The sequence below is a fragment of the Podarcis vaucheri genome (assembly GCF_965113315.1).
Source record: "Podarcis vaucheri genome assembly, chromosome: 9".
NCBI lineage: Eukaryota > Metazoa > Chordata > Lepidosauria > Squamata > Lacertidae > Podarcis > Podarcis vaucheri.
Window position 1 is genome coordinate 28,953,357 of NC_138767.1, and position 23,652 is coordinate 28,977,008.

At 41.6% G+C, this 23,652-nt stretch overlaps 2 protein-coding genes across 3 annotated transcripts in view; one reads left to right on the forward strand and one right to left on the reverse strand.

Moving 5' to 3' along the window:
* The first annotated feature begins 380 nt into the window (after window positions 1-380).
* Window positions 381-17,507, forward strand: METTL14 (methyltransferase 14, N6-adenosine-methyltransferase non-catalytic subunit). 2 transcript variants are annotated; one of them, XM_082237012.1, is made up of 11 exons: window positions 381-561; window positions 1,995-2,083; window positions 2,707-2,800; window positions 3,435-3,515; window positions 4,864-4,951; window positions 6,099-6,189; window positions 7,442-7,583; window positions 7,706-7,798; window positions 10,045-10,161; window positions 14,149-14,359; window positions 15,934-17,507. In XM_082237012.1, exons 1-11 carry the CDS (start codon window positions 496-498, stop codon window positions 16,236-16,238), a joined length of 1,377 nt encoding a protein of 458 aa, XP_082093138.1. In that variant the 5' UTR covers window positions 381-495; the 3' UTR covers window positions 16,239-17,507. The 2 variants fall into 2 exon arrangements, with proteins under 2 accessions (XP_082093138.1, XP_082093139.1); XM_082237013.1 differs by having other exon boundaries at window positions 382-561; window positions 2,707-2,794.
* A 1,693-nt stretch (window positions 17,508-19,200) lies between these two features.
* The window catches only part of SEC24D (SEC24 homolog D, COPII coat complex component), a 61,434-nt gene continuing 56,982 nt past the window's right edge, over window positions 19,201-23,652 (reverse strand). Inside the window, exons 20-23 of the mRNA XM_082236908.1 lie at window positions 23,417-23,596; window positions 21,838-22,029; window positions 19,848-19,937; window positions 19,201-19,651 (exon numbers count right to left, since the gene is read on the reverse strand). Of these exons, the coding sequence (XP_082093034.1) occupies window positions 19,511-19,651; window positions 19,848-19,937; window positions 21,838-22,029; window positions 23,417-23,596 (603 nt within the window). The 3' untranslated portion in view covers window positions 19,201-19,510. The remainder of the gene's footprint in view (window positions 19,652-19,847; window positions 19,938-21,837; window positions 22,030-23,416; window positions 23,597-23,652) is intronic.

A 23,652-nucleotide genomic window follows, 5' to 3' on the forward strand; every position in this document is an offset into this window, starting at 1 on the left:
AATGTGGACCCTATTAAATGAATAAGAATGACAATGAACCTGCTTTTGTGAGTTATACATCAGCTGATCCATATGTTTATGTCAACAATGTAGATACTTGCCTGGAAAAATAAACTGTTTGCCTGATTTTTTCAATAATGAAACAACAATTTGCATCGATTCGTTTATGTGGCATATTTATAATGCGCATTTAGCAACTTTCATTGAAACGGTTAATTAAAAGGCAAACCAAAGCAAACCCCACACTAAAGCAAGCCAAGCCAGAGAGTTTCCGCTTGCCCTCAACAAAAATGGCCGCTCACAGCTACCGGAACGAGAGCAGTCGCACAGGTTCCAGTCACTTCCGCACATTATGTTCCATTCATTCCTACGAAAGTACTGGCAAAACTCCTTGCCGTCGATGGTGCCGGCTATAGAGGGAGGCGGAAGTGTCGTTTTAGGTAGGCGCCAAGTAGGCGACGACAGTTCTTTCGCCCGCGAATCCGTCGGACGAGGATGAACAGCCGCCTGCAGGAGATCAGAGAGCGGCAAAAATTGCGCCGGCAGCTCCTGGCTCAGCAGGTAGAGGCGGCTTGCACACCCGAGTCGATTATCTCTAGCCGGCAGCTGTCCTTCGGGAAGCGACGACGGCGCGTGCGCGTTCTCCGGGGTGGTGGTGGTGGGGGGTGGGGGCAGAGTGGCTTGTCTCCCGTCTCCTAATGAGTCTCATAATTAGCACACTGCTGTGACGTAAAGCCCGAGTCTCCCCTAGTGGGGAGGGAGGGGGGTTGCCGTCGCCATGGAGACGAGGGTGGGAGGTCGAGGGGGCTGTATAGGGATAGTTCAGTCTCCTGTCTCTGGGACCTTTGGGAGGGGTGGTGTGTTTCCTGGTACATCTGTTTGGTGGTGTTATTTATAAATAATGATGATAAATGACGGCGGTGTTTTTATTGCCTTTAAAGGAGCAAGTAATTCAGAGTTTCTGTTAACAGTGTGCTTTCCAGGGCTCTTTTCCAAGTGATAATACAATACAGTGGTACCTCGGGTTACATACGCTTCAGGTTACAGACTCCATTAACCCAGAAATAGTTTTGTTGTTGTTTAGTTGTGTCCGACTCTTCGTGACCCCATGGACCAGAGCACGCCAGGCACTCCTGTCTTCCACTGCTTCCTGCGGTTTGGTCAAACTCATGTTGGTAGCTTCGAGAACACTGTCCAACCATCTCGTCCTCTGTCATCCCCTTCTCCTTGTGCTCTCCATCTTTCCCAACATCAGGGTCTTTTCCAGGGAGTCTTCTCTTCTCATGAGGTGGCCAAAGTATTGGAGTCTCATCTTCAGGATCTGTCCTTCCAGTAAGCACTCAGGGCTGATTTCCTTAAGAATGGATAGGTTTGATCTTCTTGCAGTCCATGGGACTCTCAAGAGTCTCCTCCAGCATCATAATTCAAAAGCATCAATTCTTTGGCGATCAGCCTTCTTTATGGTCCAGCTCTCACTTCCGTACATCACTACTGGGAAAATAGTACCTCGGGTTAAGAACTTTGCTTCAGGATGAGAACAGAAATCATGCTCCGGCGGTGCAGCAGCAGCAGGTGGCCCCATTAGCTAAAGTGGTGCTTCAGGTTAAGAACAGTTTCAGGTTAAGAACGGATCTCCGGAACGAATTAAGTACTTAACCCGAGGTACCACTGTACATTGAGAGAGCCTGTGTTGGAAGACAGCCCCCCCCCCCCCAGCCCAGAGCAATCCAGGTGTTTTGGGCTGCAGCAGGCTGGGGAAGGCAAGACTTTATGGGAGACACTGGTTAAAAACCCCACTCAGGTATAAAGCTTACTCAGGTGCCCTTACATACTCAGCACAACCTATTCAGAGTTGAATTCAGTGGAGTTTAATTATTCAAACAAAGCCACTACAAATGGTGAAAGTATGTTATGTTTATATTAAACCTTTCATCTCTGGCTTCTTCGTTAGGTACTAAGTGTGCTGTTCTTCAGTTTTTTTCCTTTTCTTCCAGCTTGGGGCTGAAAGTGCTGATAGCATTGGTGCAGTATTGAATAGCAAGGATGAGCAGAGGGAAATTGCTGAAACAAGGGAAGCATGCAGGTTTGTACTAAAAGAGGTTGGTTGCATTTCTCATACCGTAAGCAGTTCAGAGGGAGAAGGGAGATTGTGTCAACTGCTGTGTCACTAAGGAGCTTGAGTTCGTTTTGATCTTAACTAATGCAGACTGCTCAGTTTGTCAGCAAAAAGCTGGAAACACATTTCATTGTAAGGGACAAAAGAGTTTGGCAAATAGTAGTATATTAATCACTGTGGGCTTATTTGTAAATGTATATATTGTCTCTAGTAAGCTCTCTAACAGTGCCTGAATTTACAGTTTATCTGGGGTATGACTTTATGTCAAGCAGGAGTTTCTTTGCACTTCTGATGTCCAACATAATATGAAAATAAGTTTATTCAGGAGCCTTCCCCACTTCTAGAGAGGCTTTTCCTGGCCTGCAGAGTGGAGGTTGGGGATCGTTTATTTCATGGACTTCCTTAAGTGAATTAATCTTCGAATCCATGCCACTGTTTCTCCAGTAAGCTTTAAATTGGGAGAGTCCTGATTTGCCATAGAAGTAAAGATGGTGCCATATCCAATGAGATAAGAACCAGAAATAAGTGAAACTGCTGTTCAAATCATGTTAATTAGATGTGTTCTAGACTGTTTTCTTCCACATTTGCAGGGCTGCTTATGATACATCTGCACCAAATGCCAAACGCAGATATCCAGATGAGGGAGAAGCTGATGAAGAAGAAATAGAAGAATATAAGGTTAAAGTGTGTTGCAGTAATCCCTCTTCTTATAATAGCAGCATATGTCTGTCAGTCTTTCTAATGGAGTTATATGAAATGCAGAGGTCTGAGACATTATTTTGCAAGACATTAATATAATAAGGTTTGCTTTTTCAAAGCACCTTGATGTTACATATTTTAATAATTAAGGCCACAATTTATCATGTAGTGGTTTTTAAGATTTGAAAAATTGTCTTTGGATCTGTTCCTGTTTTAATACAGTTGCACAAACAGTTTGATAGCTATCTCAGTGGAGAAACCATTTTCGTGCCTTAAACAGCATACTACTATTTGATGATATACATATAGCCAGTCAACATCAAAAAGCTTATCTTTCCTCTTTAGTGAAATAATAGTGTAATATAGGAGATTGTTTAGTTTGTAATGTAATTTGTAAGGTGTAATTGGTTCAGTAATGACAGAGAGGGGCCTTTCTGGCACCATTAGATTTTATTCTCCTCCCTGCCCCCCCAAAACATCTGTCATTGGAACCACTCATGATCTGCTGTTGCAGGAAGCTAATGTTCATGGACAGTCTTCTTTTATCCAGAAGTGGAAGGATAATGAGAAGAGAAACATCCTGTCTCTACATTCGTATAAAATGTGCTTTCTTCCAAAGGATGAAGTAGAATTGCAACAAGATGAAGAGAACCTGCCTTATGAAGAGGAAATTTACAAAGATTCCAGTACTTTTCTTAAGGTAACCAATTCATATACCACAGTGTTGCCATTGTTCTCCTATCTTACATCATTATTGCACCTGAAACAACTGGAAATACAAATTTAGGACTTTAATTTAGGATTGTTATACCTGTGGGTATAGGGCGGTGTCAGGGCTGCCTCAGGTCTCACTCACAAAAGACCAACGCCAGGCTCTTCTTATATACAAGGATGTTTATTGCAGTTCATTATCGGTTCCACAACCGGAGCGCGCAGCCCCGCGTCTCTTAGGCTAGACGTTTGAAGTCCCCTCTGAATCAGTCCCGCCCCTACACCAGCTTAAGAGGCTTGTGCTAGTCCACCTCTTCCTGTCTTTCCTTTTCCGCAGGGTCTTTCTGCCCCCCTGGGTTCCTTCTCTCCTGCTCTCTCCTGAAGCGGATTCCTCAGATGCCTGTTCCCCCCTCCTTCGTGCTTTGGGGCCAGGCTCCTCCTCCGGGCTCTCTCCATTTCCGCGCGCCTCCACATTTGAACTTGGCGCGCGTTCGCTACCCCTGACCTTCCTCTTGACACTTACACTACTCCCTGTACTACTCTCCGCCTTTTCCGGCAGGACGTCCTGCCCCGATCTCCTTTCCCTGTCTCCATCCTGCTCCGCTCCGTGTGTCACACTGGGAACTCCACTCTCTTCACTTCGTTCCTGCTGGGAAGCCGGCCCCGATCTCCCACTCCTACTCGGTGTTTCCCTGCTGCTTCCCTGCTCCTGGCAGGTCCCCCCTGTGACCCCCCTTGGCCTGACTAGGGGCGCCCCCTTCTGGGAATCCTCCGATTCACTTGAGAGACTCATGGAAGACCTCAAGTCATTGTCATCCTCTTCCTCACTGTCCTGGGATTCTTCCCCATCGCTCTCCGTTTCCCCCCTCACCTGTGCCTCTGTCTCTGAACCCCTGACAGGCGGTATATAAATTCAATAAATAAATAGTACTGTATTAACAAAAGCATACTCCTAGATATACTTTTGGCCAGCGTTAAACACTAAAGCTGCAGCATTCCACAACATTGAAGCTTCTGTTATGCACAATGATGACAAGGTTGAAAGGTGGCAAAGTTGGTTGCCTAAAATGGTGGTTATACTGTTCTATTTGCTTTATGCCTCATGCCATTAAAAAGGGATGAGCAGGATACGCTGTGCATTGGAATTGAAGCATGTTAGGATAATAGTGAGCGGGGAGATAATGGAACACTTGTCTGCAAGCGATATCAAGATAATCGAGCCAAACCCTGTGAATAGTGTTGGGTTCCTTCGTGTGCAAACGGCATGATAAAACCAGTGTATCTCTGATGTGCATCATTTTGCTAATCTATGTTCTTGGGTGTTTTTCTTCCTATAGGGGACCCAGAGCTTAAATCCTCATAACGATTATTGCCAACACTTTGTGGATACTGGACATAGGCCTCAGAACTTCATCAGAGATGTGGGTATGTCAGAATAATATGAATGAATTTATGAAGTGGTTTTTCATGTTTGCCATATGGTTTCTGCATGCAAGAGTTGTAGGAGTTTTTATTCACTATTATCCTGAGAAAACAGGATATCAGATGTTTCCAGATCTGCCTTTGAGAGTAGTGTCAGCAAAAATAGTGGTCTATGTGGAAGGCTTTATTAAATGGTGTTTAGCTGTATACCAGTTTACTTATGGTACAGAGAGCAGGGGTGGAGAAGAGGGTGGGAATCACTGCTTTTCCTGTCTTGGCTGAAGAATCCAATCTCAAATATTTGTGATCTATCTTCCAAATGCAATGGCATTTCTTTTGTAGAAATTAATTTTTTAATATGTTTTAAAAGTTTGAATTCCTCTAAGTATGTAATACACAGAAATCAAAAATTAGATTTCAGGTAGCCATGCCTAAATGTAAAAATAGCAGGCTTCAACCAGACATCTGTAAAAAGACTTTAGACACTTCTTAGCCTGGTTCACATGTCACATCATTTGACTTTTCAGCATTTATTGATGTTTTTAATTATGTTTTTTTGTGTATATTTTAGTTGAGCCTGTTCTTGTATGTTGTATTCTGCTGTATTATGAAAGTGTGGATTATCACTTCGTATATAAATAAATGACATTTTTGGCAGGTTGCCTGGGGGATGGGAGTAGGAGGACATAATCAGAGTATATCCCTGTTAGTGTAAATGGGTTGGATTCTCCTGTGTCCGGTTGACATGGGGAAATCTCAGTGTCATCTCCACAGCTACTGACTACTGGCAGGGTTGACATGGTTGTTGGGGATAGTAGCTGATGTTGCATTTACAGAGCAGTGTGTATGTTCCCCTCCTGTTCTAGGCTGGATTAGTGCAGGGTATTCTGCCCCAAAATATGGCATTTGTAATCTATTCAAATATTACATGCAATGGTGCACTGAAACTACTGGCATTTGGCAAGGTCGGGTAGAAATTTGGGTCGTAACACAAAGTGATTCTATGCTTGACTAAGTTGTAGCATCTAGCTCAAGTTCAATGAAAGTGTTTGTGCCAGAGAGTCTGTGTCAAATTAAAGTTCTTCACTTGTGACCACCTGTTTATGAAAATGTAATTCTGTAGCATAAAAATGGCATGTTTTTCTCTTAGGCTTAGCAGACAGGTTTGAAGAATACCCAAAGCTTCGAGAGCTTATCAGACTGAAGGATGAGCTAATATCTAAATCGAACACTCCCCCTATGTAAGTACATTAAATGAGCTGGATTCTGTTCTTCAGACTGGCTTAACATTGGTTATTGTTAGACTGCTAACTAAACCCCTTTCAGCACCTGTTTAAGATTTGCATGTTCTATTTTTGGGTTGTATTTCTGAAATAAGCAAGGTGAACTTCAAAGATTACTAGGGCTGATGGGAGTTGTAGTTCAGCAGCATCTGCAGAGTCAAAGGTCCCCCATCCTGATCTAGAATGACATGAAAAGAGGATTAGACAAATGTATGGTGGATAAAGCTCTCAGAGGTTGCTAGTCATGATGGCAGTATGCCTCTGAATACCAGTTGCTGGGAAAGTTGTGTTGCACTTGGATCCTGCTTTTGGGCTTCCTGTAAGCATTTGTTATCTGTTACTCCAGGGAGTAAGATTTGAACCAACAGGTTCAAATTACACGAAAAAGCCTAACCTGCTAGGAAGAAATTTATGCAGTGGAATACACTGCCTCTTGAAGCAGGTACTTCTTCATTACAGGTTTTTAAGCAAGCTGGAAGGTCACCTATCAGGGATGCTGTAGTAGTGGGCTTACTGCATCAACAGGGGATTTATACAGTGTAACAGTCTCCTCTTTGATACAATTTTACTAACCAGTTTCTATGAACCAATCGTGGTTTGAAACTGGTTAGTAAAATTGTATCAAAGAGGAGACTGTTACACCGTATAAACCAGCTGTAGTAATAATCATTTTTATGATTGCTGACAGTGCTTTTTTCAAAAGCTACCTTGCTTGTAGGTCAATAACTGTCCAAGAAGAGACCCTAGAAAATTCTTTGAAGAGAATTTTAGAATAAAGTTGGACATCAGTCTTTTAAATAGAATTAAAGTTGTGCTTATTTAGAAACAATCACAGTGCTCTGAGACTAATTTTTCATCTACCTAGGAGTGCAATTTTGTAGCAACATTTGTAAAATTTAATAGAATAATGGTGGCCAGATCTGATTTCAGCCATCAGTTTCTATATAATGAGGTGTCTGGTGGTCAACAATTGTTTGTGGTTTTCCAAATTTGAAGTGATTCACTGAAACCAAGAATGTTATAATTTGTGCAGCTTCACCGTAGGAATTGGGTTCTCAGAGAGTGCATGTTACTTTTCATGTATGTAAATAATAGATATTTACTCTGAAATGCCATTCATCTGTACATATTTTGTTCATTCCATGAACATTGTGTGGAAAATACTGCACTAATTCATCCAAGCAACCTTGTATTTTGTCTGTGAATATAGGTATTTACAAGCTGACTTGGAGGCTTTTGATATGCGTGAACTCAAGTTCAAGTTTGATGTGATTCTTTTGGAGCCGCCATTGGAAGAATACTATAGGGAGACTGGCATTACAGCTAACGAGAAGTGCTGGAATTGGGATGAAGTGAGTTTGCTTTTTAGAAAAACCTTTACAGGATGAATGCTTGTTATATTTTTAGCTACCCATGAGCCTGTTGTGTGCATTGATCTATTTGCTTAAAATGTTATTTGTTCTGTCTTTTTTAGATCATGAAGCTAGATATAGAGGAGCTAGCTTCCCCACGTTCTTTTGTCTTTCTTTGGTGTGGTTCTGGAGAGGGCCTTGATCTTGGCAGAATGGTAAGATCCTGCTCTAGTACACTGGGCCACATACTTTCTCAGACTTTATAGTATCACTTTGTCTCTGTTTCTTGTCACTTTAAATGCAGAATAATTCTCTTACTATTTCCCTAGATAATGGGTTGAGGCAGATATGAAATCAATCAAATGTTAATCCTTATTTTCCAGATGGGCACCCGTGAAACATACCATGCACTGTTTCAAGAGATCATATTTCTCTTTGTAGCTTTGGTATCTCTTAGGTTCTTCAGCACTAGGGTGCCTTCTTCTGGCAGTTTGCTGTGCCTTTGATTGAAAGAGCCATGGAGGCACAGCTATCCTAAATATTCTTCTCATTAAACCAATAATTTCTCTCCACTCCACTGCCTACCTTTGCTAACAGGGAGCTAGCATGTTCAGTTTTATGCTTGGTCTTTAAAACAGTCTCTTGTTATTGTTTTCATTTATTGCAGTTTCAGACAGCCATTCATTTCTTAGAATCACAGGGCAGTATGCAAAAACAAAACTATTCCATACTCACCAACATTTCTAAAACAACATTAAAATCAACAGCATTCAAATATACAATCAGGTTAGCAGATCAGCACCAGACATAAAAATACAGATCACTGAACTTTACACTCCTACCCCAAAAGCCAAGGCAAAAAAATGCATCTTGCTCTGACCCTGGAATGTCATTTACTGTAGGAGAGAAGCATATCTCCAGTGGAAATGAGCTGCGCAGGCAGGGTGCCACCACAGAGAATGCTGTATTTTGTGTCACTGCACAACAAGCTTCACTATGAGAAGGGACTTTTCTGATGAGGTCAAAACCTAGGCCAGCAGATGTAGGGAGATGCGCTTCTCCAAGTTTGGGTCCCAGGTTATTTAAGGCTTTGGACATTAAAGATATGCCCTGAATAGTTTTTTTTTAATAGCAAATTGATGGTTGGTACGCCATCAGGTTGGTACACCTGAAGAATGAGTATTGCATAATGGTTCTCAAAGTGTCAGTATTGTATAATGACTCTCGCAGGGACATTCTGCATCAGCTGCAGCTTCTGAATCATCCTTGAGGGTAGATTGCATTACAGTAGACTAACCGGGAACTTACCAGGGCACGGAGAACTGTGGCAGGCTGTCTCAGTCAAGGAAAGGCCATAGGTGGCAAATCATTCATAATTGGAAATGGACACTACTAGCCATTGCAGTCATCTGGACCTCAAGTGACAGAACTGGATCAAGCAGTACCCACCCAGCTACATAACTGCTTCTTCAGCAAATAAATCCATAATAGACCGTCTTCCTAATTCCTGGACGTGTGAACCACCCATCAACAGCTTCAGTTTGGTGGGTGGTTCACACATCCAGTAACTTGGAAGAAGGTCTATTATGGATGTATTTGGCCGTTACACCCAGCCCATTACTGTGTCTATCAGTGGTTCAGCACCAGCACAGCCTTTCCTGATTCAGATAGTATATAGAGAGAAGAGTTGGATATCATCACCCGCTGGTTCCATTTAGTCAGCCCTTTTTAGCAAGCTGTTGTCAGCCAAGAATCTCAAGGGTCAAGAGATGTGGTTGGCCACACCCCTTAAAGTGCCTTGTTCTCATCCCTGGGCCACAACATCTGGCCAGATAGTCTTTCAAACTGCTATTAGAGGTTCTATCCCAGGTATGGCATCAACTGCCAAGCAAATGCAAGTATTGACAGCTTCATAGTTGTCATGGCAGCCATTGAAGTCCTGAGCTGGCCTAGATTGGTGTATGTGTTGAAATTCCCCAGTACAATTGACTGGAGGCTTTCCAGCACTACATCTGAGACCTTGTCTGGCCGTCTTCCCATGCCATACTTCCCTCTGTCAATATAGGTGTCTGCCTGCAATCATGAACAGGCTTTCAAGGGTGTATGCCCTTTTAAGCACAATGGGACTTGCTTCCAAGCAACCATGCATAGGATTGCCCTGTATGTATGCTTAGTGTCATGCCAATGCATCTCCACCATGGTAGCAAATGTTTAAGCATACACTCCTTCACATGAAATGATGTGCTGCATAAATAAATATTTAGTAGAGTTGCTAGAATAACCACAGTGGAAATTTCAAGGTGGCTTTTGCTTTAACATTTGGAATTTGATCTGATTCTGAAAAATGTACAGGAGAGGAAGAAGCTTTTAGGCATGCCAGAAGTGAAATGTCTTATTTTACTTCTGTGTATTGTACAAAGTGATTGTCTAATTTTATTCCCCTTTTGTTGAAATGTTTCAGTGTTTGCGTAAATGGGGCTATAGAAGATGTGAAGACATCTGTTGGATTAAAACCAACAAAAACAATCCTGGGAAGACCAAGACTCTGGACCCTAAGGCTGTCTTTCAAAGAACAAAGGTACGTCTTTGTCTGAATTTCTTCATCTCCTCTTAATTTAGTAGTTTCACAAAAACCACCAGATGTTCTGTTGTTGTTGGTAGGTGTTGTAATTTTAGGAAAGGAGTTACAGAGCAGCTTACTTCTTTTGCTTTCAAATGTAAGTTTATCTGATAATGATTTTAGAAAATTGGTGAGTAATTTTTAACATTTGTGGACTCTTAGCTTCATCTGAGTAAATATTGAAATCCTCTCTTGTCTTCATCTAACAGCTTCATGAAGTTCTTTTTGGGAAACTTTTGAATGCTCTTATTCAGTCATTCTTATTGAAATGCAGATCAGATAGGATAAGGCATCTTAGAAATACTTTACCCTTCTGTCACCCTTCAGGAGATGATGGAAGAGGGGGTAGAATGCCTTGTATAGTTTTCTTTGTTCTAGTCTGTTGCTATAGATGGGAATGCAGTGTGATTGACTTTCATTTTGTCAACTATTAAGACTCCTACATTGAAATGTAAATAAAATATATTGGTAGCAAAGGGTTCTCTTTTGGTTTTCTCAAGAGTAGTTTGGGATTGCTATCACTACCCTACAATGCTAGATGCATTGTAGAACTGGAGCCACACCAGTTCCTTAAGACAACTGTGCCTCTTACTAGAGCAGATTTCTGGGATATTACTTTGTGTTTGATTGGATGTCATTAAGAAGTGATAGAGCGGAAAAAATAAGTTAGTGTAGAGTTAAATTGTTTAAGACTTTCCACCCTTGGAAAAATTTCAGTAGGATTACCTGGAGGAATTTAAGATGTGCTTAGCAAAAGCCTGATAGCTGCTTTCCCTAGATAAAAACAATGTTGGGTGGCAGCAATTGGAGAGTGGTTCAATATCCTCCCCTCTCAAATTGCCCTTTCTTGAAATTGCTGCTTTTCCTGAAGCAAGCAGTATCAGGAATTGGTTGCATATGTATGTAGTTAACGCTATGACATTTGTTCTGTTAGTTTCCCTAATGATAGCAGCATCAAGGAAACTGTCACCCACCAAACACATTTTAAGGTCTGTGTCTAACTCAATATTATTGATACACACAATACTTTATGTAAATTGAGATGGGCTCACTACTGTGGTGAGTTTGCGGTCTGTAAAGATGATACAGCAGCTTGGAGAAGGACTGAAGGAAAAGAAGTGATTGAATGCATTCATTTGCATATGGGTGCAATCTGTTAAGGGCTTGAAAGTATTTGTAGTACTTTCTCAAACAACTGTATTTCTTTGTGATGAATGACTAAGGTTATTTACAGCAGCAGCGAAGAGATTTGTTTAATCGTATAGCACAGGTTTCTCCAAAAACGATCCTACCAGCACTTCCTCACTTGTCTAGTTCAATCTGAAATAGTGGGTGAGAGGAGAACGAAGCCTAACTTTTCATGTTATGCATTATATGCTGTGGAGAGGGAGGGGGGAGGAAAACAAACATGTTGGTCCTTAAGAAAAACTATGAAGCTCACAGTCAGGAATATGTTTCCTGTGGCTAAACGAAATGCACAAAACTTTGAACAAGCTTTTAAGTTATCCAGAACTCTTCATCAGGCTAGATGTTAAGCCAAGCTGGAGAGTAGGGTGGAGTGACGTGCTAAAGGATACCTGGTGACTGGTTGTTATTATAGGCCTTATATGGCATCTTACAAAGTAAGCTTCTTGAATTTGTCATATTTAATTGTATATTTAGCTTAAAACAGTTTTTGTTATCCCTATGTGTGTCTTAAATTCTGTGGTCACTTACAAGTCTTGAAATACTCGTGAGAAATACACGTTGAAAGTATGAGAAGTTGATTCATGTCTACAATGGACATTTACTTATATGCTGCTTTTATACAATGTTGATAGGTTCTTTCTCCCCGATTAGCAGCTTTAGTGTCCTTGGGTGCCTTGAGTATTGCTTTGTTGCTTTCAGTACTGAGGTAGAAGCACTAGCACTAGTCTAGAAAAGTTTCTCATCTGTTTAAACCTCAGTGCTGTTTTACCAGAGACTAAAGTTTTGAGAATTGCAGTACATGTCCAAGTGGTCATTTTTCTTTCTCTCCTTTTTCAAAATATGAACCCCTACAGCTTGCGCCAGAAATCTGGAAATGCTTATTCATTCATGTCTGCAATTTTGTGAAAACCATCTGGCAACTTCAGTAAATCAGCATTTTATGATCTGGGGGAAATTGCTCATTTGGGTGGTGGTCTTCAAAACCAGATTAATCTGCAGAACCTGCAGAATCAGCTATGTAGACTATCTGTGTGAACAGCCACTTGCATTCATCTTTAACATTAGAATAGAGTAGACATTGAGTGTCATCGTCCATTTAATTGACACAGGGCTATTCTTAGGGTTATCTATGTCAATTGGTACTGATTCCATAGCATACTGCAATGAACTTCTATTGAGCATTTGAATTTGTGGAAAGAAGCTGCATAAAACTGACACTGTTTAGTTTTGGTTTTTTTGGAAATTATTTTTGTCTATAATTGCAAATACCACTGCATAAAAATAAGTAACTGTGTAGTGCACAGAATTAATGGGCACCTTGTTGATTAAATCCACAGCCTTGTCACTAGGAGGACACTAAGGGGAGCAAATCTGCTTGACCCACATAGTTCACCTTATTAGGCAGTCAGCCAAAACTTCAGTTTGTTTCAGTTTGTTATACTTAACTGTGGACACATGGGAAAATCCCACATCCCTTCTGCGAATTCCAGAGAATATCTCTGTTTGGACACATGCTTGGGAGAGATGCCGATTCATACAGAAGATCCCCAACCTCTACACCATGCATAGGCAAACTCAGCCCTCCAGATGGAACTACAACTCCCATCATCCCTAGCTAACAGGACCAGTGGTCAGGGATGATGGGAGTTGTAGTCCCAAAACATGTGGAGGGCCGAGTTTGCCTGTGCCTGCTTTACACTCTTCCTGAGCTGAGAGCTGCTGAGGGATCATTGCTGCTGCTGCTTCCTCCATCTGCCCATCTCTGTGGCTCTCATCACCATAGCTACCTCCTCCTTTCTCATCCTGCACCATAGGAGCCAACTTCTAGGGCCCAAGGTCCCTTTGCCCCCCCCTAAAAAGTTTGAGGGGGCTCGGACCCCCAAAGTTGATGGTCATTGCCATTGAAATGGTGTGTGTGCACCGCATCTTGTGGTTGATTGCGCTGGGCAGGGCTTACCTGGACCCCGATACTTTATCCAAGTTGACATCCCTGTCCTGTACCTTTCCTTATTTTAGATATCTTTTCTGTGCTCTTCAGCCAACAGGACTTATATAATACTAACACAACCAATCTATATGGTCAATAAAAACACAGCTGTTAAATCACAGTTGAGAGCAGCATTAAAATTCAGCGTAAGGCAAATATGTGCTGAGCATACAGGTCACCTACAGCTCTTCTCTGCACCACCAGTCAGTGCCCAGAACACAAGCTCTTTGTATAGTGCCTGTCTACTTCATTTGGTTTGGACTGGAAGAGGCAGGTCAGTTCAGGTGGAGGGCAAAGCCATCCTCTAGTGATAAGAGGTGCTGGGAAAGATGGCAGCTTTGGTAACCACTTCAGGAGGGTTTATAAAATACGCTTCTTCAGTTGCTCAATCTTTTATCTTCCATAATGTGGGGCAGATTTAACCTTGCTATTCATAACATATCTCTCTTGTGCACTTTGCACACTTTTATAACAATCACTTCCACTTTAGAAACACTTTCTGAGGACTTGGTCACACTCTTTAGAATAATGATTTTCATGCTTTTGTTGCTCAATTTTTAAAAGATATCTGGGGCTGAGAAAGTAGAATTTCTGCATTCATTGTCTTGGTCTCTGGCTAGTTAGATGGATCTTCAAAAGAAGTGGCATGCTGTGTTCTGTCTCCCACAATCAGTCGTATATATGTGACATGTGGATTTGCAGGGTTGGCATTTTCTTGTGTGCGTCTGATATACTTCCAAAAACTTTCTCTTTGGTGTTGTTCTACCTAGGAACACTGCCTTATGGGCATTAAAGGAACAGTCCGTCGTAGTACGGATGGAGACTTTATCCATGCTAACGTCGACATAGATTTAATTATCACAGAAGAGCCTGAAATTGGCAATATAGAGAAACCAGTGGAAATATTTCACATCATTGAACATTTTTGCCTTGGAAGACGACGGCTTCACCTCTTTGGCCGGGATAGCACAATCCGACCAGGTTAGTGTTGGTCTGATTCTGATACTTAATCATTATTTCAAAGTTTTTCCAGGAGAGGTGAACCTTTTATAAAGATTAATGGTGTGCATGAGTGGGAGAAAGAAACTCTTTAGAGAGTAGTTACATTAATCTGTTGCAGCCAAATACAAAATCTACTTATACTCCTAGACTTAACTGATTCATTAGAGCATGAGCTTTCATAGGCAAGAGGCTATTTTTTTCAATAAAGTGGACTGAGAACATGATGGGAACATAAATATTTCAGAGTTAAGGCACTTGGGGGTGGGGTGGAGGAAATGAGAATGAGAATGCAAGAACCTAAGTTCTGCTGTCTGCCGTGTAAGATGTGAATTGAAGAATTATTTGTGCTGGGATCTTCAATGCACAAATGCTAAGCAATTCCTGTTATTAATGAAGGAAATATAATTGTTATGCAGATTCTTATTCTAACCCCTTTTTGAACATTTTTTTTTCAAAGCCTAAGGTCAGAGAGAAAACAATATTCAGCGAAATGGTCCACTGTTTTCATGTATAGCTGGGTTGATCTTAGAAGAGTTAAGATGCGGTGTATTCTGTCTTGGTGCAGAGGGCAGTGACTGGATTGTATTCTGATTCATTCCAGCTGTTTGGTTGATTGAGTTTGAGAAAACATGTTCTCCCACAAGAGGAGCATATTAGCTCGTATACTCCTACCCTGATCCTAAACATTTGCATCAGAATAAATGCATTTTCTTTGATATTAGCAGACTGTCATGGTTTGCCATGTTGTGCTGACACATAAGTTAGGGCTCCCCATTTCTACCCTTTGTTGAGATATACACCAGTTAAGTGGGGATAAAATGAGAGAGGGGGTGCAATAACCAGAGCTACTGGTGTCATCTGGAACTGAGCCAAAATTGAATTCCTTTTACAAAGAGACCATGCAACTTTTATGTGTAAAATTTCTCCACTTAAGTGCTGGAGTGAGTGGAGGATCTCCCCAATGCTAGCTGAGTATCACAACGGTGAATAAAGTTTTCTGAAGAGAGGCATGTACGAATAAAGATTTGTGCATAGTATATCTTGTTTGGTTACTGCATTGTAGAGAGTTTCGTTTTGGCACTAGAATGTTGGATTTATAGGCTCTCCTCTCTCGAGTCATGGATCATGCATTTTCTAACAATGATAAATGCATACTCCTTGAGAGCTCACTTTCTAAGCAGAACTGATGAAAGGATTCTAAAAACAAAGGAAAGGAAGTGCAAGAATACTGGCCAATTATTGCTTCTTTCTTGACCACATTCTGCAAATGTGGTGGTGTATTTGCCTGCCTCTCTTCTCTTTCCACCGAGCAGTAATCTGACCTTCGTCTGTGAACTTCCCTACCAGCACTTCAGCAATGGGAGTTCAGATTCTGCTTTTAGCATCTGATTACCAAGCCTAGTAGGGTTTGTGTGTGTGTGTAACAATGGTTTGCTTCCATTCCTACAATATCTATAACTTTATGTAGTGTTACAGTAATACAGTCTGGTGGTAACCAAGGCACTGAACTCTGTGTGCATCTCACTGCTTGCTGCTTTTCTTTCTCCTCTTAGGCTGGCTAACCGTGGGACCCACACTCACAAACAGCAACTTCAACGCAGAAACATATACGTCCTATTTCACAGCTCCAAATTCCAACCTAACTGGCTGTACAGAAGAGATTGAGAGACTCAGACCTAAATCGCCGCCGCCAAAAGACCGAGGTGGTGGCGCACCGAGGGGTGGAGGAAGAGGCGGGACTTCAGCTGGCCGAGGAGAAAGGGGCAGAGAGAGAAACAGAACAAATTTTCGGGGGGAAAGGGGAGGGTTCCGGGGAGGACGGGGTGGTACCCACCGGGGTGGCTTTCCTCCTCGTTGAACGTATCCAAGACTCAATCTTTCCCTGCCTTAATACCACTGCTTTTCCTTTGTTTGAAGTCTTAGTTCTGCTGAGGTTGTACTTATTAGCGACTGAGTCCAGAATTTTAGTACCGACTGTATTCTTTCTTTTTTATATGCATGCTGCTTGAGCCAGCCCATTTACAGCACATCAGCTTCCTTGATGAGTAACATCCACTGCTTGTGACAGATCTCATTCACAAAAGTTGAAATCAAAGCAGAAACACCTCCCAGTGGTTTCAAGAGCTTTCATCAACTCTCGGTCTTCCGGATTTGCAAATCATTGTATTTACTGTTAATCTTGACTCATAAACCGAACAAAAATCCTTGCTTGCCTCCTCTAAACACTATTTATTCTCAGGCTAATGAAATGCAACTCTAGTTCCCATTGCAATACTAGAAAATTGGTGCTGATGTAAACAGAAACTATTATATTTGGCATTTTAATTAACAACTTGTGTCAAATATGTTATTTTTTTCTTTTAAGAGGTGATTGACTTTGAGACTAATGATTGATAGGAAGCGCAGAGAACCTAGTATCAGTTTTCTGTTGATACCTCATATCTGTATGTCAGAACATAGTCCATAGATGTGTGTAATCGGGGAATGATGCAAAGTGGTGGTGATGGCTGCCTTTTTTTAAAAAAGAAAAAAATTTAAAATCTTGATAATATCTATAACAATTTACCATATTCATTGGCTGAAAAATTAAAGTTTAGATTTACTTGCAGAAGGCTCAAAACACTTAAGAATATGGTCCAACTAAACTGAAGCAATTTAGTGGAAGAGATTCAGGTATGCTGAATTTCCTGCTGAAGCTGTTGGGACTTCAGAAGGTTCCAGGCTGGATTGTTCTGTAAGTATGTATAATACCAAAATGATAGGGAATTACTTCTAAAATACTGCTTGTAAATATGAATTCATTTGCTCTTTTATTGCAGCCAGGTGCTTTGACCCACATAAACAACAGAGTGGGGGCTACAGGCTGTACTCCCTTTCTCTCTCCCCCCCCCCCATGATCATTTGAATTTTCTTTGCTTTTTTTTTTAAAAAAAAACTGATGTTATGGATTGGTTGTATATGATGAAATCTGATGAAATTTCAGCTCATCTTGTCAGGAATCCTCCTGACAAGAAGTTGTAAAGACTCAAAATTTCTTGTACTTTGGTTCCTGAAAGCCAGCTTTTAAATGTCTTTTTAAGTGATGGAATGTATTTTTACTATTTTTGATAAATGTATAATTATTTTATTGGATGCTTGCCTTTATTTTATATATTTATTTCCATAAGCGGGTTCTTGTCAGTTTTCACGTTCAGCTTTGCAGGTTTAAATCCTAATTTACTGTAGTAATACATTTTTCCATAGAACTATGATTTTATGCAAGTCTGTAAATGAGAACTCAGCTGTGAAACTGTTTATGCAGCATCTAAGACAAATGTGTGACTCCGGTTAACCTTTTTGGTTTGATTAGGTAGAGTTGCCACCTAGTGGAACGGGAACGAAATTCTAAAGTCAGTTTATTGTGCAACCTATCATTTTTTTGAAGACTAGTGTATTTCCACATCCTACATGAGAGAAGGCACCACTGGAAGAGATTGATTGCTTCCTGTATATTCCCGACTCCAAGAAAATTGGGGATGTAAAATATGTTTTTAAAATGGTCTTAGTTAAGTAAAGATAAAAGCTACTGTAGGACTAAAGTAATAGTTTATTTCTCAAGGTAGTAATTTCCAGCTTCTGATGAATATTATGTTCTACAAATTTAGATGGCTTTTTAAAAGAATCAGACATTCGAAAACTCATAATCAGAGACAATATACTTTCAAATACCAGAAGCTTGGGATGAACACCAGGAGATGGCTTAATGTCCTTTATGCACTTCCTAGAGGCACTTATGGAAACATGAAGGTGGACTACATCATGGACGCTTAAGTCTGGTCAGGTAGGGTCCTTTTGCAAGAACAGTGTAGTATAGCGATAGTGGCTTCTTGTAATAAAAGACTATGAAATACTGTTTCTGTTACGATGCAACAAAACACAGGATAGACCGAGATGAAGATGGAAAATGTATCAAGCTGTTAAGAAAAAGTGAACTAGCTTGTTTAACAAACAGTTTAATTTAGTGGTTCCCAATCAGGGGTCCACATAACCCACCCAGTGAGTCCATGGCACATACCTGTCAATTGTCCGGGACAGCCTGCTTTTGGGGGCTGTGTTTTGCCCCCAAACACATGAGATTGCGGCACCCAAAACCACACATTTTTGGGGCGCTGTGCTTTCGTGTGGGTAACGTGATTCATGTGGGAGTGCAGCACAGAAGACGGCATCCCAGTTTTGCACTGGGACATTTTGGAGGGTATCGTGGCACCATTCACAAAGCAAAAACTACTCCAGATATATCAACGTTTTTCAGAAGTAGGAGGTCCAGAGCTTGGCTTCAGAAAAACAAGAGGACTGCAATACTTAGCTAATTGGGAACCACTGGTTTAGTGCATAAGTAGCACCCTGCTGGCTGAAACTAAAAGACCTACCTAGTTACAGCAGCCATTCACTGAGTCACTAAAAGTTCTAATGTTACAAGAGGGAGAAAAACTTTTGCCCACTTTCTCTGTTTTATCCGCCACAAATGCTTTAAGCAACAGGAGCAGGCAGTATGGTCTCCAGATGTTGGCCTACAACTCCCATCAGTCTCAGCCAATGGTCAGGGATGGGAATTGCAATGTCTGGAAGACACCGTGTCTGTTACCGCTGTTTTTAAGCCTTTCATCCTAAGGAAAGTGCTCCAACTCCTTGATATTTTGGTTACCATGGTGCATCACAGCACACAAAGTGAAAAGAACAGTTACTTAAATGTGTATCAACTCAAGAAACTTTAAATAGACCATAACAGGGCTGAGAACAAAACGATCAGTTCATGAGCACTAAAAATCAAAGGTTACAACTTTATAATGCTTTGCAATTTATTGAAAGTTTATGAAATGAAAACCACACGCTTTAAGCATTGAAAGATTCCAGGATTCCAGATCTTGCCATAAGAAATATTTTTCCTTTTAAAGAACAATAAATGCTCTCCCATAGGAGTTATACCTGAGCGCAGACTTGCCTATGCTACATTATTATGAAAAGGGGCACTAGTGTATGAAATTAGAAACTGTACAAAAAAGTAGCGTTAAAAAGCACCTTCTGGTGGTTGGTCACTTAAGAATAGTCCCTTTTGACAAAATGCAAAGAGAATTAATATTCAAGCATCCATTAGTTGAGCAGCTGACAGATCTCTTTATGAACACAACACAAGAAATCCACGTAAGAAGCTCCTCCATAAATATTCTTGTCTTCAACCAGGAATTGTTTGAAAGCCATTTCTGCTTGCTCCCTTTGCTTCACAATCAGGATCTGAAAAGAAAAGTTGTGATCCAGGTGTTAAGAATTCAAAAATACTGCCTTGAGTCTGTTGTACCTTTCAACAAACTTCACTGAACACAAAGCAGAAAGGGTTTGAAAGAAGTTCTGTTTGCTATCCCCATGTCAAAACTGCACAGTTCAGCAAGCATTCTAAAAATAGCATTACAAGGGAAATTTAATCTGTTACCTTCATGGAATAGGGTGTTTTGCTCTGCAGATGATCAATCATTGATCTCAGTTTCTTAGAGTAGGGATTATCCACTTCAGGAAGAAGTGTCTGCATGATAAAAACGCACAGAAAATTAGTGTATAAAAGAATTGATTTAGGTCAAAATACAGGCTTATTTGCATATTGTGGGAGATGGGAGGTTTCTAGGGTGTGACCAAATTGCATTGGATTTTAATCTGGATTGCTATTTGCAACTGTGGATTTATTTTGATTATAATTGTTCATGGGTTTGGACATTGTATTTGTTGCAGTAAGCAGCCGTGATTACTTCCTTTGGCCTGCCTCATTTTCTTTTGCAGATTCTGGGGTGGTAGGGGATTAAAACCTTTGCCCCCACCCATATTCCCAATCCAGATCTTCTATGTGGCTAGCTAGTATTTGGTGTCAATTGTAACTTTCTTCTGGGACAAATGGCAGTGGGGTGTGTGTGTGTATGTGTGTGGTCCAGACTGGGACCATAGAAGGAATAAAGTGTTAAATCCATTCTCTTACTGTCTTAACCACCCATATTAAGCTGCAACTTATTACAAAAAGCAAAGAAATTTGATATAGGCTGCTATGCCAACAGCTGCAACTTAGCTCTCTGTAACATGAAAACCCAGTTACAGTAAATACATGCACCGCAATAATTCCCATAAATTGGGGCTACTGCTGCAACTTAACACCATGCAAATTCAGATTTTCGTCTATAAACGTCATTTTGCTTTTCAATTGCATATAGCATCTTGCGTGTTTCCTTTCTGCTTCCCATGTTATGTTAACTTACTTCCTTTCCCAAGTCGCAGAAAGTACTAGAGTTTTAAAAAGGATTTCAATAATGTTTATTTCATTCATTCATTCCTACCCATATGGTTTGGTTTCCCTAGCCACTCTGGGTGGCTCCCAACAGAATTGATGGTGATGGTAATAATAATAATAATAATAATAATAATAATAATAATAATAATAATAAAAGCAATAAAACATCAGACATTAAAAACTTCCCTAAACAGGGCTGCCTTCAGATGTCTTCTAAAAGTCAGTTAGTTGTTTATTTCTGATGGGAGGGCGTTCCACAGGGCGGGCACCACGACCGAGAAGGCCCTCTGCCGGGTTCCCTGTAACCTCACTTCTCGCAGTGAGGGGACCACCAGAAGGCCCTCAGAGCTGGACCTCAGTGTCCGGGCTGAACGATGGGGGTGGAGATGATCTTCAGGTACAGTGGTACCTCGGGTTAAGAACTCAATTCATTCTGGAGGTCTGTTCTTAACCTGAAACTGTTCTTAACCTGAGGCACCACTTTAGCTAAAGGGGCCTCCCGCTGCCGCTGCGCTGTCGCCGCACTATTTCTGGGTTAGCGGAGTCTGTAACCTGAAGTATCTGTAATCTGAAGAGTCTGTAACCCAAGATACCACTGTATACTGAAGTCTCTGGAGGTGTGCAGAATTGTGTGTTGTTGTTTTTTAATTTGGGGCATTTCAAGCCCTATGAATGGGCTGGTGGTAGGACAGAAAGAAAAACTGGATGCACATCCAGTTTATACTACAGCTCTTTAAACTGTAAAAGGGTTGGGCTTCCCTTGAATTAAAGAACGCTGACCCACGTGTTACTCTCTGCTGGGGTGTGGTTCTAATGCAGCCAGAGAACAACAGCTGGGTAGCCATTATCCTGAGCAGATGAAGAGGGGCGTTAATATACGTATTGAGAAACTTAGTGTTTTCCTTTCATCTAGAATAGCCCTCAGCTGCAGAAACCCACCCCTGGCTCTTTACCACTGCCTGCTTGTGAACTGGCAGAGTGTTTGTACTTTCAGCCTCCTTGACTAGTAAGGGGTGTGTGTGATGATCTTAAAGTTGTACTTGCCAGTGGACATTTTATCATTAAACAGAAGTTAAAGCTGGAGATTGCATTTCAAGGCAAGCATGCAACACCTCTCCCCACCCCATCTTACACCCCCATGTGTACTCACAGCCTCTGTGCTGACATGTGCAAAGGAGGGCACATTAAATATCCCCTGGATAAGCTCTGGTGGGGCACTGACTCCCAGCCACAAGAACATGTGTACCCCATTTGCCAGCAAGAATAGTCCTCCTTCAGACAGACGTTCTTCAGAGCAGCGAACAGCAGAGGGGAACACGTCGCTTTTTACATCCATAGAGTGCTGTAATGATAATGTTAGATTGTTTAGCACATAGTCCTTTTCTTTACAATATGTTCACTGCAAGTAAATAGTGCAAATATTGTTGCTAGATGAATAAAATGGTAGAAAGCTGTTCTAGTTGCTTAACATGCACCTTTCCAAATATTTTTTGAACCTAAACAATTTTATTTTCCATTTGCCACACCAACTGTAGGTTGTCTCCTTCCACTTGCCCCCAGCAACACTGGATAAACTAAATTCAATCCTTTTATTATGGGGTCATTTTCTGACTATATAAAGCAAATATATCAGCACATATGAGTTCAGGACAGATTGCAAAAGAAGTGGCTGCAGAACATCCCAGTGTTGCAGTATTGCAGCCTTGCAAGTGGTTCTGTAACCAGTTGGGAAAGACAAGGAAACCTTTTCCATGCAGATGATTCCGGATTCAATCGCCAGCATCTCTGGATAGGGTTGAAGAAGACCCATCTTAAAACTCTGGAAGTCACTGCCAGTCATTGCAGACAATACTGAGCTAGATAGATCCATAGTCCACTTGGTGCAAGGCTGTTTCCCATGTTCCCGGGTTGAGGAATGACCAGGGTTTGTCACATTGCCACAACAGTGGATTGTGGTATTACTATACTAGCATCACCAGAATGGTACAAAGTTATTGGAAGTACAGAAATAGGCAGGTGGAATAAGGGGCTCAAAGATGGACATTAAGGGGCACAAAAATGTTTCCTATTGGACTCATGTATGAAAACGTACCTACCAAGAGCAACTCCTCCTTTTGCGTGGCTCTGAGTAAACTGCCCTCAATGCCCATCTCCAGAGTCTGATGTTTCCAGGCTGCCTCCTGCAACTGCTGTGGGCCACTCATCTGCCCTCAGAGGTGGCTGAGGGGTTGTGTGTGTTGGGGAAGGTTGCAAGAAAGTGGTTTTGGGTACAGTGTCCAGGTCTGTGCACATGCACTCACCAGAACCAATCAATGTCTTACTTACACTGGCTCTACCAGTGGTGTAGCTAAAAATGGCAGTGATGGCAACTCAAGTCCAGTGGGATATGCCTAGCTGTTGGCTCAGCTTTGTTACTGCGCTGCTGCTGTGGGCAGACAGGCAGGCAGTCTGTCCACCCAGCCAGCAGAGGGCTGGGCCTGTATGCCTGCTCTGAGTTACCAGCCTTATTTGGGCTGGTGTATGTAAAATTTCGCTGTCCATTTTGGTGTGTGAGCATGGAACTCTGTTCCTCTGGGTAGCTTCAAAGTGGTGGTCACTGTCTGGTAGCAAAATCAGCAGTCAGGTGATGGAGCAAGGCCTTCCCAGCACCCTAGCACTTCCCAGAGGATGTCCGTGATGGTGCCAGCCCTGATACCTGCTGTTGTACCGCTCCTCTCTCAACAACTTACAATTGGCAGAAGCTGTGGATAGAACAGAAGTTGGGTGCCAGCAACGTCCATTGACATGACCAGTTGTCGGTGAAAAGTTCTTTCATCCGTGGGAATCTCGGGCTTGCCTATCAGCACGCAGCTTTTCAGGAGACAGTTCATGTAGACTGGGAGCACCTTCATTGCATCCGGAAGGATAAGCTGGAAGACAATAAAGTATGTAAAGTCATACTACTGCACCATTTGTTCATTCAGCA